Here is a 16,564-nt window from a genome sequence, read left to right as displayed (position 1 = left end):
AAACAGAAATTGGTACAGGCTTCAGATGTCACCTTGGTTCAGAAATTGCAGGCCATCACATTGCACTTTGGTTTAGAAATTAGAGCTCATCATATTTTACCTTTGCTTAGAAATTGTTGTATGCCAAAAGTTAGCAGATCTCAAGTGGTTAGGATTTAAAGCCTTGTTACGTTGAGTATATATGATGCCATATAGGTCCACATTTTTAATCTTTTGACTGCTTTAGTTTTAGACGAAATGTTTTCTTTTTCTCCTAAGTTGGCATATTTGCTTTGCTCTTCATTATGAAGGTGCATCATTACATATACGAGATTTGATACTTGTTATTATTTAATCTAACTCTATTATGTGTGCAATTAATTTCTAGGTGCAAAAAGATCAATTGTCCTTGCTACTTGCCTACTGTTTGGCCTCTCAGTCACTGTCATATTATCGGGTATTGTTCCGCCATTTACTGAAGACACTGCCAGAGCTGTAAATGTAAGTTTTCATTCATACCTATTTTCTCTTGCTTTATTCAGCTTATTTTGTTTGTTTTGGGGGTAGTTGTTGTACTCTGCATTATACACACAAAACTGTCTTATCTATTTGTGTACTTGTTAAGAAGAAAGAGTAATAAATTTCTTTTGTAAAAGCTGTGGCACAAAATTGAAGGAAGCTGGAAAAGATTGGACATGCTCAAGTTATAGTTAAATCCATGACATTGTTAGTTACATGCCATATATATGACATCTTTAGAGCAAAAAAGTAGTCTACATTCCTGGGTAGAGAAATTTTTACTAGATAGTTGGCAATATTTTCTAAATTTTGACTTTTGGTCACGATTATGTGACCTAAAACACTAGGCTTGAAGTTCCTTTATACCTATTAGTTTATCAGTTGGCTTTGGAATAATAGGATTATTTATGCATTCATATTTGGGTTTATTGCTTTCTGTGATGCAGAGTGGTCAGTCCCTATTACTGTATCTAAGTCACAAACATAAAGGACTGTAGGGGTGGGACTATGTCTTTCACCAAAAAACAAAAATGTTTAGGATGCTAGGCACTTGATTCTCATTAAATAGTCCAGCACTTTAAGATGGCTCACATTGAAACATAGTGACTTGGGTCAGCTGCATATCAGTGAAGAGTTGATGATGTACTTGCCTGGCTGCTTTATTTTTTTTTTTGGGGTGTTGTAGCTTTTCAATTTATTGTTGAATTAGTGTGATCATTTTATTAACTACCAGCAATCCATTTGTTTGTCCTATTCTAATTTCTCAATGCCGGTATCCAATTTATTGTTTTTTTTTTTTTTGTGGGTGTACGTGGAGATTTTAAATATTTTTGCTTCTCAGGTTGTGCATGTTGTGGATACAACAGGAAGATTTGAGGGAAAGCAAGATACTAGCTCATATGTATCTCTATTTTCTGTAACTCCTGGAAAGTTGAACAAGGAGGTGGAACAAATTAAAGAAGGTTTCATATGTGGTAGAGAGAAAGTTGTTGATTTTGTTACTTTTTCAGTCAAATATGGTTGTTGGACCTATGATGACACTGAAGGCGGGTGGAGCAAATCAGATATTCCCACATTTCACGTCGATAGTGATACTAAGAGTAGTGAAAGAATCACACAAGTTTCACTTGATACAAAAGGTTCAATACGGTGGGTTCTTGCGATCAATACCGAGGAAATAGAAGATTTCAAGTTCAAAGGTACTATGAACTTTAATCGATGTGCAATCTTTATTTCACTTTAACTTCACTCTTCCATTCAGTCATGCTATTTCCTTTTTGTGTTTCTGAAAGTCATTGGTTTTGTTTGGTAAAACATTTTTCTTCTCCCTTTTGTTTTCTCTTTTTAAAACAAAAATATTAACAAACAATTCAAAACACAAAATACTTCAAATTACTTTTACCATATTTTTTTATATAAGTAATGCATTTCATTGAAAGCCCAGAAGGATGCAACCCTAATACATACGAAGTATACAAGAAAAAACCCTTTTAATGAGAATCTTTTGAACTTCAAAACACCCTGTGCATTCTACTCTCTCCATAAACACAACATTAAGCACAAAGGGGACATCCTCCATGCGTCTAAAACGGAGGACTAGCCAATTAACCTCTCCAACAATCCAACAGTTTTGTCACCCTTCTAAGCGTAACCCATTCTATTCCAAAAAGGCAAAAAATTGAAGTCCATAAGTATCTTGTAACTTTACAATGGAGAAGAAAATGACCTATGGATTTCTCATCCTTTTTACACATGCAAGGCCAAATCCACCACTATGACTTTTCTCTTTCTCAGGTTATCCAAATAAGAATCTTCCCAAGAGCTGTTGTCTGCCCAAAGAAACTCACTCTCGATGAAACCTTCACTCTCCAAATGATCTTCCAAGGAAATGATGAACCAGACGGAGTAGATAACCTTTGATAAAATGATCAAACTTCAAACTTCTGCCTCTTGGATGGTATCCACCAAATACTATTCTCACCACCTCGTCTCACTCTGAGGGAGTACAACACATTAAAAAACGGAATCACCCATTCTATCAACTTGGACATGGAGAAGGCTTTTGACCATGTGAATCATCAAAACACCTTTTCAAATAAAAAACAATAACATCCTCTAAAAAGCATTAACAAATGGAGCCATTGTTATTCCAGAAATTTTCATTTTTCAGGATGTCTATTGGATGACGAATACTGTTGTGAATGGGGTTCTGCTACGTGGGAACTGATCTCCATATAGCATAAATCCTGATGCCATAGTATAGAGCCTGTCCAAAACCTTGCTTGCCTCAAGGCAGAAATGGCTCACATGTTAAACCTGTATAATAGATTCATTTTTAAAGACCAAACCACTTCTTTAGCACAAAGATTTGATAATGTATCTTGTCATTTCTTGTGTTGAGCAAGTTGTGCCATGCAATGTATGTCAATCTTTTGCTCATCCAGAGATTTGGTTTATTGGAAAAGTTTTCTAGGACAGCATGTAATGTAGGCACACATAATGCACGCACTTTGTTAGGTTAGGACCTCCTCCTTATTCAACTATTATCACATTGGTCTGTTTTGAGCTACCCCATTATAAGATGAAATTTATGTTTATTAATTGTTGTTGTTGCTGTTGCCCGTTATGTTGTCTGGAGTGCCTCATATGACTGCTAGCTTACTACCCATTACCCAACATTATTCTCTTCGTATCTCAATATTCAATCTCCAATGCAGTAAATTCAGAGGAGCTAGTTCCACTTGGTGACAAGAGCAGTGGAGATGGATGGCACATTATTCAATTTTCTGGAGGGAAGAATGCACCTACGATATTTGATCTAACTCTTTTCTGGAAGAAAAATTCTACACGATCGTCTCACAAGGGGGATGGGTGGCCCCTTTTGAAGTTGAGAACCGATGTGGACAGAATAACGCCAAAAACTGAGCAAGTTCTTTTGAAGCTTCCTCCTTGGTGTTCCCTGTTTGGAAAGTCCACTTCTCCCCATACACTAGCTTTTCTAACTAGTCTTCCTGTTAATTTATAGGGACCCCAATCTCATATTCAGGGTTGCACAATGTATTTTTCAGTTTAACTGAAACTGAAATTGTAACATTAATATTTTCATAGGGTAGAAGAAAAAAGAAAGTCAAATCTTTCCGCTTGTCAGATAAACAGCTAATGTATGAGTAGATAGAAGAGGCACAGGTGAGATTTTTTTTTATTATTTATTTTTCCCTTAATTGTTGAACTTTCTGTTGGCCGTCTGATCGCTTTTATACTTGCATTGCTCTCCCTCTCTGTCTCTCGCCCAAGGAAAGAAACACAAAAGAGTTTGTTGGTTGACAAACGAACAAGCCTCTGCAAATTCCAAAGAAAAAACTCTCAAAACACATGGAAATTTGGCAAAATGAGCGGCATTTCATCTCCCCCGTTTGGGGCTTCCTAAACCAGATTGTATTCAATTATGCCATCTTCCACGAAACGTAGCATCATAATTGGTGTTCAATGAGTCGGCTGGAGGTAGACCAGATATTTAGTTCACAACCTGCCAATCAATTGAGAAAAAGAAAAATCTCTTTAACCTCTTCACCATCTAAACGAAATAACCATACATAATAGACGGAAAGGAATAAACTTAGGCTTACATGTGAGACGGCATGTGGACCTCACACTTATTAGGGTTGCTCAAGCTTGGGCTGTTTGGACACATGTTCAAGTTGTCCGTGAAGTCCATTTGTCCTTTCACATTAACTATTCGTCTTATAATATTATATGCAATATAAATAATTAATTGTAGCATATCACAATCCTATCTTATGGTGGACAATATATACCCCATAGTTATACACATTTTCATTCGTACACTATCACTCTCATTATAGGATTCTGATTTAGATTTTGATTTAGATTTTGGGATGAATCATTATTATTAGATTTTGAATTAATGATAATTTTAAAAATTACCTAAAAAAGATAATAATAAGACTAGAGTGTAAAAGTGAGAACGTGTGTGTAGTATCATTCTTCTGGATTAGGCATCGTCACTCCCAAGGCCACCTGAGTATCTTAGTTAACACGTGCGATCCCAATCCGTCCATTTTGAAGAGTTCAGTCAGCAACACAAGTGTGATAAGTAGGCTAGGCGCGTAGCAACTCACTCCTCGTCAGTCCGAGTTGCCTGGGAGCAAAAACCAAAGGAACCTCCGAGTCTGTCGGGAAAGAGAGAGAGAGAGAGAGAGAAATTGTCGTCCAAGAAATGCGGAGCATACCGTTGGGAATCTCGGTGACCTCAACCTCAACCTCCATAAACAACTCCAGAACTTCGTCTTGTCTCAACAACAATCTCAATTTCAAGAAACCACTGAACCCATCTTTCCCTTCTAGGGTTCCTCGCTCTTCCCATGAATTCTCTTTCTTCTCCTCTCCCTCCAAATCAGGTACCCAGATATGTTTTTTTTTTTGTGTTTATATGCAAAAAGTTTGAAGCTTTTTCTTTTTGTTCCTTTAAACTACATGCCGTTGGATCTGAAACATCGCCGGAACTATTGGGTATTTCGTGGGTTTAAGTTTTAGGTTGTAATATATTCTTTTGAGGGGTTTAAACATATGAATGAAGTGATTCTATGGCTTCTAGCTTTTAAAGAAGAAGTACAATTTGTTCTGTATCACAGTTATGGGCAACCCTGAATTTTCTTTTCAATGAAGAGATGCAATCGTTGGGCTCTTTAATTGCTTTGGTGATGAGAAATTAGTGGATAGAATTGTTAATTTGAAACCCATCTTTCATTTTAACTTTTCCTAATTGCCAGCGTAAGGAGGAAGAAGGAATTAAGTTGATCAAAGGCTTTTTGTACGACAATCTGTCTTAGATAAATTATGCCTGTCATTGTTAAAAACTGTACTAGCAGGAAGACAGATGTTGAAATCTGATCAAATCTTCAATTAATTGTTCTTGTGTGTTGTAGCACAGCAATGGAGGATCCATGTGCAATTAATCTGGGCAAAGTTCTCCTACCTTAACAAAAAAAAAAAAAAAATGGAGGATCCATTTTCATGGCAGCACTGTACTTCTTTGGAATGGTGGAAAATGGTTTCCCGTTTTCAATCTTTAGGATCCATTCCTCAAAAATAGCACAAAATAGCGGCTGCATTGTATGCAATTTAGTGTAGTTAGATTTTTCTGATAAATACCCTCTACAACAAACGTGATGCAATTTTTTATCCTTTCTTGCTCCTTTGGATGGTAAAAAAATAGAACCCCCCCCTCCAAAAAAAAAGAGCCTAATCATTTCAGTTTAATAATTAGGGGCACTTGGGCCCTTCAGGTTTTATTTGGTTAACTCTATTTTTTGGGTGCAGGAGTTTGCAGAGCCAGTCAAGTGGCTGATTTATTTCCCACTGTGTATCCCGAGATTGTTGTCAGGGAGGCCAGGTTAGAGGACTGTTGGGAAGTGGCTGAGACTCACTGCAGGTCCTTCTTCCCTGAATACTCCTTTCCATTAGATTTTGTGCTTAGGCTTGACAGGCTGGTGGCAATGCTAGCAGGATTCTCTGTACCTAATGGATGCAGGAGAACTTGTTTGGTTGGTGTGATTGGTAATGGTAGCTCCACTGATGAAACCTTCTTTTTGGGAAATGAAGATTTCAAAATTGGTAGTTTTGATGGGAAATTATGTCTTAATAAAGGGTATGTGGCTGGAATTTTAACAGTGGATACTGTGGCTGATTTCCTTCCAAGGAAAGGACCACTTCGGAAGAGAAGGTGATTTTCATACACTCTTGGCGTTGTGAGTTTTTATCGGACTGGTAAAACCTTGTGGAGCCATCTAGCTTGCATCACCTAAACTCACAATGAAATTCATTTTCTTGTTTTTTTAAGCTTTGTTGGTTGATGACTTTGTGCAACCTTAAATAAAATAAGAAAATATCACCTTTCATAATCTGATTACGGTGAATGACTTTCTAGATTACCATAGCCCATAAATCTTTACTATCTGAAAACCATCATTTGTTTATCTATAGTTGACACAATTGAATCACATAAGAAACAAACGATTCCATCTCTTGACAAGAAGATTTATTTGATGAGGCATCCACCAGTGCTACTCTAGATTGACCAGTAACTGATTTGAATTAGCTTTATTAACTAACTTTCAAGAGCCATGACTATTGGTGTACAACTATATGTATAATATGGCCATTATGTGGCATCATTTTTCTTCATTATTGTATATGGTCAGTCCTTTGCTAGTCACTTATCTGCTTCATAACTGAAATACTACATGAATTTGATTTGCTAGATGTGAACTAGATGCATTGCTGCTAATTTCATGAGATTTTTTGTGTTTTGGATTTCTTTTGTATGTTTATATTCTTCGAAGAGAACAATAATATTTGATAATATGTTCTGCATGTGGTTCTGTAGCTATTGATAATTCAAACTGATATTTATTTATATTGTTAGAAAGGGAATGCCCCAACTTTGCTGTCATATTTTGATTTGCCTAAAATGTTGTAAAAGGACAATAATTAACCAGGTGAAAAGAGTCGAACCAAAGAGTTAAGAATTGATAAATTTAGCCATATTTCTCTCTTACACTCTTTTCTCGTGCTCCATGTTCATCACATCCCATGTTTCTCTCTCTTATGCAGACATAAAGTAGTTATTGCTTTTACAAATTTGCAGTTACCAAATTTAAATCCTGCACCTGGGAAAAAGAGAATATATTGACAACAATCTAAAGGGCTTGGATGTTCTTCCATATAATATTTCTTATAGCCTGGCTTTCAAATTTGTATCTATAACTTTCTCTGTAAAATGCGCAGACTGTTGACTTGTAGGGTTGATTTTATTAGTGATTCCTCACAAGTGCGGCATTGACGAATGTATCACAGGACCGGAATTGCATATATATCAAACGTTGCAGTTCGAGAGAGATTTCGTCGCAAGGGAATAGCTAAAAAGCTCATAGCAAAGGCTGAGGCTCAAGCCAAGAGCTGGGGATGCCGGGCGATTGCATTGCACTGTGACTTAAACAATCCCGGTGCCACAAACCTGTATAAAGGCCAAGGTTTCAGATGTATCAAGGTGCCAGAAGGAGCAAAGTGGCCCAAGCCAAAGACTTCTCCGGATATGAAGTTCAGCTTCATGATGAAGCTTCTAAACACCTCAGCCGCTGCTTATATTCCCAGTGAACATGTGAAAAGTTATAAAGGGTAATTACCATTAGAATAGAAAGCCTAAAGTGTAGGATGATTGAGATTAGTTTGCTGTATATGTACATGATTTACTGAAGAAATTAGCTGCCAATCATGTAGCAAAATGTATTTTTTATGGAGCCGTGTTGTCATTGTGCCATGACTGGTATGTATGGTAAATACAATTCTTGTAAAGCGATCACAAGTTACATTCAAGTTCATAAGGAGCATCAAGGAGCATATTGATGCTCCTTTCCTCTACTTTATTGCCCCTTGTTCAGCAATTATTTAGTTTGTATAATTGTTTTGGCGCATCTCAAATGTTGTGTAGTTGGTGATTCAGAGTGCTTTTGGCAGTATGATTTTAAACTAAATTGTTAAAAATGTATTGTTTGGGAGTGAGTTTTTTTTTTTTTTTTAAATGTGTTTTTAAATCGTAGTCAAAGAGGTGTATTTATAATTTTAAAGGTTAAACTGTGATTTTAAATGTCAAATTGCATTTTGTAAAATTACATTTTTAAATCACACGTTTTAAAATCAAATTGCAAACATAAATGAGCCCCCAATCATAGAAAGAATCCAGTGATGCCCATCATAGTCTTGATGAGTAAACAAGTTTGAGCACATGGCATACCAATCCAAAACTGTGATAGTATTACAATGGACAATGATGACATCGATTTTACATTCTTCATATCTCTAGTTCTATGCTCGAATAACTCATAAACTCACAACACTTATTACAGAACATTGTAGTGCTATTTGGAGCAGAATTTCCTGTAGCATGCATTTGACAGAGCTACCTCGCAGATGAGCCGCACTGAAAAGGGGGTACCTCATTTCATGACGATGAAGCCAATGGATTTGGTGCTTGAATAGTTCTGAAGCCTATACTTGGACAAATTTATCCAGGGCAGAGGTATCCAGACCTGGGAACTCCTTAACAGCAGCAAGCACAAGAAGTCCAAGTGTGACAGCATCGTCATGGCTTGGTGCCTACAGAGTATTTATTTTGAATTAGTTAAATATAATTAAATAATGACCCTAGACAGAATCTTGATACTTGTGTACCTCGATGTTAAGGGGGAGTACAGGATCATGAAGTGAAAGTCTAAGAAGGAACCATCCCCCAAAGCCAGAAACTCGAACCTATTTGCATGAGCAAATTCGAAAAACACAAGTCATAGAGCAAATAGATATGATGATAATGACAAATGTGCGGATAACACAAAGAAAAACCATTAAAAAAGAAACCAGGTTATTTGACTACTACGTAAATCAATGCACCTCATAAATTTGCTCCACTAAGTATTTTGCAGGATTATTTATCTGAATCTTTCCATACATAACATGCATGTCATGAACACTTAAATCTTATTTCTTAGCTTCCAAAACCCAAAAACATCATAAATAATGAAAAGGAAGACACTCTTCCCCATCTTTTGTGGAAGTAAAATGATACGAAAAAATTTGTGAGGACAGTAGAGGAGCATTAATACCACATGAAAGAGAAAGGGATGAGCAAATATTCCGTGAATGTTAATGTCACAAGTCTCCAATTAGTCATGGCCAGCATCAAAGTCATTATTGCATCTATAACAAGTATGCTTTGAACAGTTAATATTAATTTGGGGTGAGCTTTATTTTTTTCTTTCTTTATTTTCTGTTTTACTTGATAAGACATGGGCTATGCTTACCCCTTCGTGATTAACAGGGGGTTTTTGAAGCTTTGGATCTGATTCGATAAAGTTCTCCAAGTGTTTCAGCACCGCCTCTCCATAGTCCCGGAAAGATCTGGACGCTTAAATTTATCAGTGACTCCACATCACATGCACACAGGAAGAAAGCTATAGACGGAAATCATATACTGTATCATACCCTCCTTTAAGATCTGGGTGATTCTGATTGATCTTCAATCTCAATTCTACAGCAACAGCTGGTTCCTGCAGACCTTGTACCAGATCAGTTAACACTTTGCTGCCACCATCCATTCCTGAAGCTCTGGCCGAAGCAAGCTTATTCAAGATTTTGACCTGCAAATATTTCCACAGGGTTAAAGAAATTACAGAGAGATAATTAAACAGAGTAATCATATACGCATCTTGAGTTTTGGCCAATCAATAGACAGCTGACCAAGTATGCAAAAAGAAACTTCAATGAAATGTTATATAAAAGGTCTACCATGAGATAAGCACCATCATCAAGCCAGTGATTCTCCTTCAGAGCTCCATGACCACTAGTCTCAATAGCCAGATGTGACTCCTCACCAATAGAGTTCTGTCAGCAGCGCAGTTACTTCAGTTAAAAGCAACTTAAAATAAGAAATGAGGTTATAGCTAGACGTTACAACTCGGCACACCACATTTTTGAGATTCACTTTTCCATTTTCAGTATGGTTTAACGTAAGAAAAAAAAAAAATAATAAAATAAAATTTGTTGATCAAAGGAAGACATAGGACAATGATTTTTATTAAAAAGAATAATGGTAGAAGCTAGTCAGCTTGGAATCAAAAAGAGAAGTTCCATATCTTACAATGCAAGGCCTTAATGAAGCATCAGCAAAATAATTTAACTGTTAATGGACAGCAAACAACCAGATGGACCAGACTTATTGCTGGACCCATTTTATAGCTGGTAGTCACAATTTTCTGACAGGAAACATATGTGCAAGGACCAAGAAGCTTGTCATGTTCTAAGCCTCAGATTCAAGATTTTTGTTGCTAACTTCCTACTAATGTGAATTTCAATCAAACTCTACCAAATAAGAAAAGTGCACTACCAAACGAATAGCTTCATCAATGACATTTTTGTAACCTCTTTTGAACCGATGGTGCTTCCCTCCTGGAAGAAATTGCAAGGGATTAACACATCAATGTGAGAAGCAATAAAGCAATATGGCTATTTAGATTTCCTACATACCAAGTTTCTTCTCAATAAATGTGGTCAGACCATCTGAAGTCACACTGTCAGTCACAATAGTTGTTCCAGGATGCTACAGAAAAAAACACAGGCAGAAAAGACTGAGCCAAAAAAAAAAATATTGACCCGAGTCAAAAATGTAACTATAACAGTCCTTGAGACACAAGAAACAGGAAAGTTTACTTCCTCAAGAACAATGGCAGACATCAAGGCAATCAAACGATTCCGGTTGAACTCACGGCCGGTGGAATCAACAGCAGCAGATCTAAAAGAAGAAAAAAAAAAAAGAAGCTTACTTGATATTAGACCTTATCTGAGCTTGTTAGATGATCTCATAAGTCCAAAAAAAAAAAAAAAATAGAGCTTTACCTGTCAACATCAGTATCAAAGATGATCCCCAAATCAGCCTTGTTATCAAGAACTGCCTGAGTTATAGCTTTCATCGCTGTCTTGTCCTCCGGGTTTGGAATATGATTTGGAAACAAACCTGATCACAAAATAAGTTTTTTATTTAAAATACTAATCTGAAATAATTAACTAATTTTTTTTCAATTTTAAATATTACCATCTGGCTCCAAGAACTGACTACCGGTAGTAACTGCACCCAGAGGCTCAAGCACTTTTGCCTGATAAACCATTGAAATAAAGCATGGATATCACACTCCAATCAGATAAGAATAGTAGTATACATGACTTAAAGCTCAATGAATCATCTAGCATATTTCATGAATGACCTTTAGGGGACTAAACCAAGCACAATATATATCAAGCACACTATAACAATGCTATTCAACAGTTTCAAGTTGACTATTTAGTAACCTGAAGCTCCATGAGCACCAGAACTGGAATAATTAATGATAATAACAACAGTGGCAACAATGGCAAGTGGAGATTGTTTTTACAAATTCAAGACTGAAAGCCCATAATCATATGTTAAAGCTTCCATATAATTGGCTATAAGAAATCCTACGCCGTAATGTGTAAAACACTGTCTATATATATCTGTCTCCATCCAATCAAAAGTGAAATAAGATTGCAATGGAAACTTACAGCAAAAAATCCTCCCGCTCCATTCCCTGCATCAACAACTACATGGAATCCCTCCAATGGCTTCTCTGCAAGTAGCAATTCCAAATAATTTTTTGATAAGTAACAATTCCAAATAATTAGCAACAGGTCAAAGCATCTCAGGAAACAGCCAATATAAAGAAGCGATTATGTCCTCGTTACAGCAAACTACAATGATGAAACTATTTGTAGATATGCAAGACCAATCAAGGTATGTTGGGAACAGAATAATTATAATAATTTCTATCAACGATGAGCTTCAAATAATGGGAGAACATGATTTTAATCTCAAACATTTCTACTTCAATGAAATATTTTCTTGAGATAATACCTATATTTCCCGCAGCCTTGCGGACTGCTTTTACAAGATCAGATGTATATATGGTCATGTAATCAACTCTCCTTATTGATGCAGAAGCTTTTTCCTTTGAATTCATCAAACCATTTTCCGTAAAATTATTGTATATATCTGCAGCACGCTCCAATATGTCTTTGATGTCAGCTTTTCCAAGCCCTCCAGCATTTGTGAAAAATTTAAATCCATTCCGGTTGTAAGGCAGATGACTTGCTGCATGCAGAATATACAACTTAGAATTTTAATCAAGTAAAATTAACCTCATAACCAAGAAAGAGAGAGGGAGAGAACTTTAGAAGTTCGAAATTTTATAAAGATCCGAAGTAAACCCAAATTCAGTAAAAACTGCAAATTGTGAAGCATGGAAATGAGATCAACGAGTCACTAAGAATTTAGAGATATGATACTTCAGCCAAAAAAGAAGTGGCTCAGCTCATAAAGGGAGAGCTTTGCCAATAAGACACAAAACAAAGGTTTGTTAATGCTAACATACAGTCTAACAGAATAAAAATATGTGTAATTTACCTGTTATCATAATGGACCCATCCACCGGACATAAAAACTCATCATCTTCAGTAAGTGCGCTATTAAACATTGCTGGTGTAGATGCTAATCTAAAAAAAGGCAAAGAAAACACGGTAACAAGGCCTTCATAAGCAGCCTCAACATTAAAAATAGAGGCATCCCTGATCACAGTATGCACCTGACACATGGTAAATAGATTATTGAGCAAACTATGGCGTCTGTACAATTTAAAGCATGGCCATGACTTATAACTTATAAGACCAAAGACAGAAAATTTTCCATTTACAAGAGACATGACCAAGGCTTTCAGATCAACAATAGGTCAGCCAACACTTAAATAGACATACGTCTCAAATATGACTCCAATCCAAAAAGTCCACATTTTAGGCCAGACAGGTAAATCCAGCCAGTGGCAAGACTCAAATGGGACAAAAATATTTGATTTTAGCAGATCCTACAGCATCTACCAACACTAAGATCAAGAGAAAACAAAGAAAAATATCACCTACCCATATTGAACAACATCCAGGCCAGCACCAGCAATACCTCGAGAAATTGCATCCTGGAAGTTATATTATTACATTGTCAGTAGTACGCAGTAGATACTAAAATCTTCTAAATACATATGCCCTAACAGTTGGAGGTAGTAAAAGAGATTCTTCCAAAAGACTGGATTCTGTATTTTCTAGCATTATGAAAAATTCAACAACTATAAACATCAGCCAAAAAAGAAGAACAATTATCATTGAAATGTAAGCACCAAAACCATTGTAGAACAAACAACACAAGCAAATTTGGTTAACACAATGACACGATAAATGTTATTTTATGTAGAAACTGTTGGTGAAATTGCATAGCCAAAAGACACTAATGTATTCAGGAAAGAAACCTGTAAAACTTGTGCAGATATTCGGGAATCATGGCCGATGGAAACTCTCAAACGTCGAGAGCCATCAGCTTTCTTTTTTTCCACCAACCATCCAGCAAAGGCAGCTGCTATTGCTACTGCAACAGGTTCAGCGAGGTTGACAGGCTCTCCCTCAACACCAGGAACAGCAACACCTCGTATATCACTGTGTACATAATAGTCCATAAGTAAACCAATTTTGGAAATTAAAGAAAAGAAAACCATCTCAAAAAATGGGCCAGAGCAACTGAAATTAACACAGGCAATATATTGGGCCATAAGACCAGCAGGAAGCTACTACTGCTATATATTGAATACAACCACGAGCTATATATTTGAAAGTTGAAGATTGAAGATTTTGTATAGTTGAGGGGGTAATACGGGCATTACATTAGATGTAACAAATTGATAGGGTGGTTGCACTGCAATATGGTCTATATATCAGATAACCATATCCTTTCATCATTTCATATTAGGTATAAACAGTGCTTGAGCACTACATAACACTAAAAGATTTATGGAAATTGATATTTTTACTAGTATGCTCATTTTATACTGTCTCATTGTTCAGACTCTTCTGCATGTCTAGGACTCTAGACTACTCAACAATCATAAATTTCAAACTAAAAGTTATTCCTGTGGGCACCGTGGTTTTGAAACAAAACATGACACGAGCACATTTGTAAAGCCGGAAAAGACAACACTTTTCCCTAAAGTATGACTGGCATGGATTGGACTTCAGATCAAGGCAAGCAAATGCAAATCAGTTAACCATTGGTCATTTACAGTTATCAATAGGATTAAAATAGGAGAAGATAAAAATAATTTAATTAATGATACCAGAAACTGCCCTGTATCCAAGAGATAATAATATTTTAAATCTAACAACATGCTATCGTGGCACCATTCTCTACCTGCCATTTTGAAGCTTCAAGAAATCAACTTTGTCAAGAGATGGCACCGCAGAAGTAGTGGGAGCAGCTGCAAGAAAATTCCAAATGCAAAATATCGATACATAAGTTGTAAAAATAATTTTCAGAAAAAAGAAAACAAGATGATAACAAGTTTATACAGTCAGCATCATTCGCAAACAAGGCCAGTCCAATAACAAGATGAAAATGCACAACCATGCAGAAAGATGGACTGAATTTGATAGATGATGAATTGAAAGGAAAATGTAAGTACTCTAAGGGTGCCTAGAAATTCTAAGTCCGCACTTAATATCAACCTGGATAGTCAGAGTCTAGAACAGACCATTGCAGTGAACAGTTCCTCGGTTAACAAAACCACTCCGGTGTTTTGATAAGGTGCGCAATTGCATGGAAGAGATGCCAGTCCATGCCAACTTCCCTCCTTGAAAGGGAAGCAAGGTGCGCACATGAGGGGCACAACAGTCCCTTTGATATTGGGTGCTGACGAATTGCCTATTCTGTTGGTAGCACTGTGATACAAAAACATTATGGACAACCTTCCCCGACATTGCTGCATACAAATTTGCAATTTTTATTAGACTTCATACTCGTCAATGCTTAATAAAAAGTTTGTTATGTTATTAGCATTGCACAATCTCCAAGAGAAAAGCCTCACTTAGTAACAGGCCAAAACACACTTTTCTCAAAACTATTAACAAACAATTTAAAACACAAACACACTTTTCAAATGTGGACCCAACCAAACAAAAAAACTTCTCGCCTTTATGTCAGGCCAAAACACTCTTTCAAACCAAAACCAAAAAGCACTTTTCAAAACCATTATCAAACATAATTTTTCACTCTCGACCAAATCAGGCTAGATAAATAAAAGGAAACCATTCCTACCAACAACGTGGGTTTTGGCAGTAACAACAGCAAATACGAACTGCATGAATTACTGACTAATAAACTCACTAAACTATATTGAGACCAATGTCCGATCTTTACACTAACATTATCAAACCCACCCCATTCCACTGTTGGTGTCACGAACTAAAGCTTTTATTACTTCAAATTTTCTTTTTCTTTTTGTAAGTTAAGAAAAACCTGTAAATTTATAAATCACAAACCCTCCTTGTTTTTTTAACAAGAATAAACCATATATCCAGCAATCATATTTAAGCCTATTCATCCAAAAAAAAAAAACATATTTAAGCTCACCAAGCTATCGGGTTTTCTTTCTTGATTCCCTTTTCTTTTTATTGCTTGATTGGTTAGAAACACACTTGCAATTAGAGATACTGACAGAAGTTTATATTGTTGAAGATGAATTTCCATTGTTAAACAAACATATATCAATGAAAATGGAAAGAAAACAAAATTGATCTTTCCTAGGGTTAATAAAACGGTACAGTACGACTAATTACAGGAGCCATTAGCGGATTATCAAATTGATCAAGAAGAACACAGAGACACTAACATTAAAAACAAATAATCAGAAAGTTACGAAATGAAAAGTAAGATTTAGAGGAAATATAATTCAATAATTTTACCTGCCATTTCACTTCGATTTCCTCGGTGAAGAGCTGGAGTGAGCGACGGACGTACCGGTGGAGAACACAGGGGAAGAGTAGGTGTATACGTGTGGTGACTTGGAGGGTGACGAGGTTGTTTTCTCGAACATGCCCTTTGGAATATGCCGTTTTTGTTTTAATAACAAAAATTACATATATCACGTTCAATATTTCGTTTTTATTATCTATCAAAAATATATATATATATTTCGTTTTTATCACTAGATGACGTGGCAGAGTATAGCAATTTTTGGATTATCCCTTATTAAAATAAATAAATAAATACTATAGGTCTATATTTTTTTCCATATTTGTGGACTTAGCATTTTTCAGCATACTTAGGGCATGTTTAAGATTGCGTTTGAGAGGCCTAAAAGTGCTTTTAATACTCAAAAAGTCTGTTTGAAGAAAAAAATTTATTTGGCAAAAAAACTTAAAAGCGTTTTTAAGGGTGCAAAAAACCTAAAAATTATCAAGACGCATTTTTGACAAAAGCTTAAAAATGAAACTTTTGCCCAAAAGCTTTTTTTGACTTAAAAACTCTATTTCTCAAACGCAATTACAAACAAGCTCTTAGTTTGCGTTGCATGTTCAATTTACGAGTAATTCTACAAGTCTCTCTTGTGTT

At 36.1% G+C, this 16,564-nt stretch overlaps 3 protein-coding genes across 4 annotated transcripts in view; 2 read left to right on the top strand and 1 right to left on the bottom strand.

The window, feature by feature from the left end:
- The window catches only part of LOC132188059 (uncharacterized), a 4,556-nt gene extending 787 nt beyond the window's left edge, over window positions 1-3,769 (top strand). Inside the window, exons 2-4 of the mRNA XM_059602470.1 lie at window positions 368-480; window positions 1,340-1,697; window positions 3,216-3,769. Coding sequence (XP_059458453.1) covers window positions 368-480; window positions 1,340-1,697; window positions 3,216-3,523 — 779 coding nt within the window. The 3' untranslated portion in view covers window positions 3,524-3,769. The remainder of the gene's footprint in view (window positions 1-367; window positions 481-1,339; window positions 1,698-3,215) is intronic.
- Window positions 3,770-4,505: 736 nt separating this feature from the next.
- Window positions 4,506-7,938, top strand: LOC132188797 (GCN5-related N-acetyltransferase 4, chloroplastic). The gene is made up of 3 exons (XM_059603334.1): window positions 4,506-4,916; window positions 5,839-6,241; window positions 7,375-7,938. The coding sequence occupies exons 1-3, from the start codon at window positions 4,736-4,738 to the stop codon at window positions 7,697-7,699; spliced, it is 909 nt and encodes a 302-aa protein (XP_059459317.1). The 5' UTR covers window positions 4,506-4,735; the 3' UTR covers window positions 7,700-7,938.
- Window positions 7,939-8,260: 322 nt separating this feature from the next.
- LOC132187328 (uncharacterized) lies at window positions 8,261-16,062 on the bottom strand. 2 transcript variants are annotated; one of them, XM_059601612.1, is made up of 18 exons: window positions 15,916-16,062; window positions 14,706-14,933; window positions 14,366-14,432; window positions 13,434-13,617; window positions 13,054-13,106; window positions 12,545-12,633; window positions 11,996-12,232; window positions 11,647-11,711; window positions 11,162-11,222; window positions 10,966-11,083; window positions 10,780-10,861; window positions 10,597-10,669; window positions 10,457-10,518; window positions 9,859-9,954; window positions 9,556-9,710; window positions 9,375-9,471; window positions 8,749-8,826; window positions 8,261-8,673 (listed from the first exon to the last, which is right to left on the bottom strand). In XM_059601612.1, exons 1-18 carry the CDS (start codon window positions 15,920-15,922, stop codon window positions 8,566-8,568), a joined length of 1,860 nt encoding a protein of 619 aa, XP_059457595.1. In that variant the 5' UTR covers window positions 15,923-16,062; the 3' UTR covers window positions 8,261-8,565. The 2 variants fall into 2 exon arrangements, with proteins under 2 accessions (XP_059457595.1, XP_059457596.1); XM_059601613.1 differs by lacking the exon at window positions 14,706-14,933 and having other exon boundaries at window positions 15,916-16,060.
- Between the last annotated feature and the right edge of the window lie 502 nt (window positions 16,063-16,564).

The sequence above is a fragment of the Corylus avellana genome, chromosome ca7 (genome assembly GCF_901000735.1).
Source record: "Corylus avellana chromosome ca7, CavTom2PMs-1.0".
Lineage (NCBI taxonomy): Eukaryota > Viridiplantae > Streptophyta > Magnoliopsida > Fagales > Betulaceae > Corylus > Corylus avellana.
The sequence above is the reverse complement of the archived record's forward strand: the minus strand, read 5'-3'. Positions and strand labels throughout refer to the sequence as shown.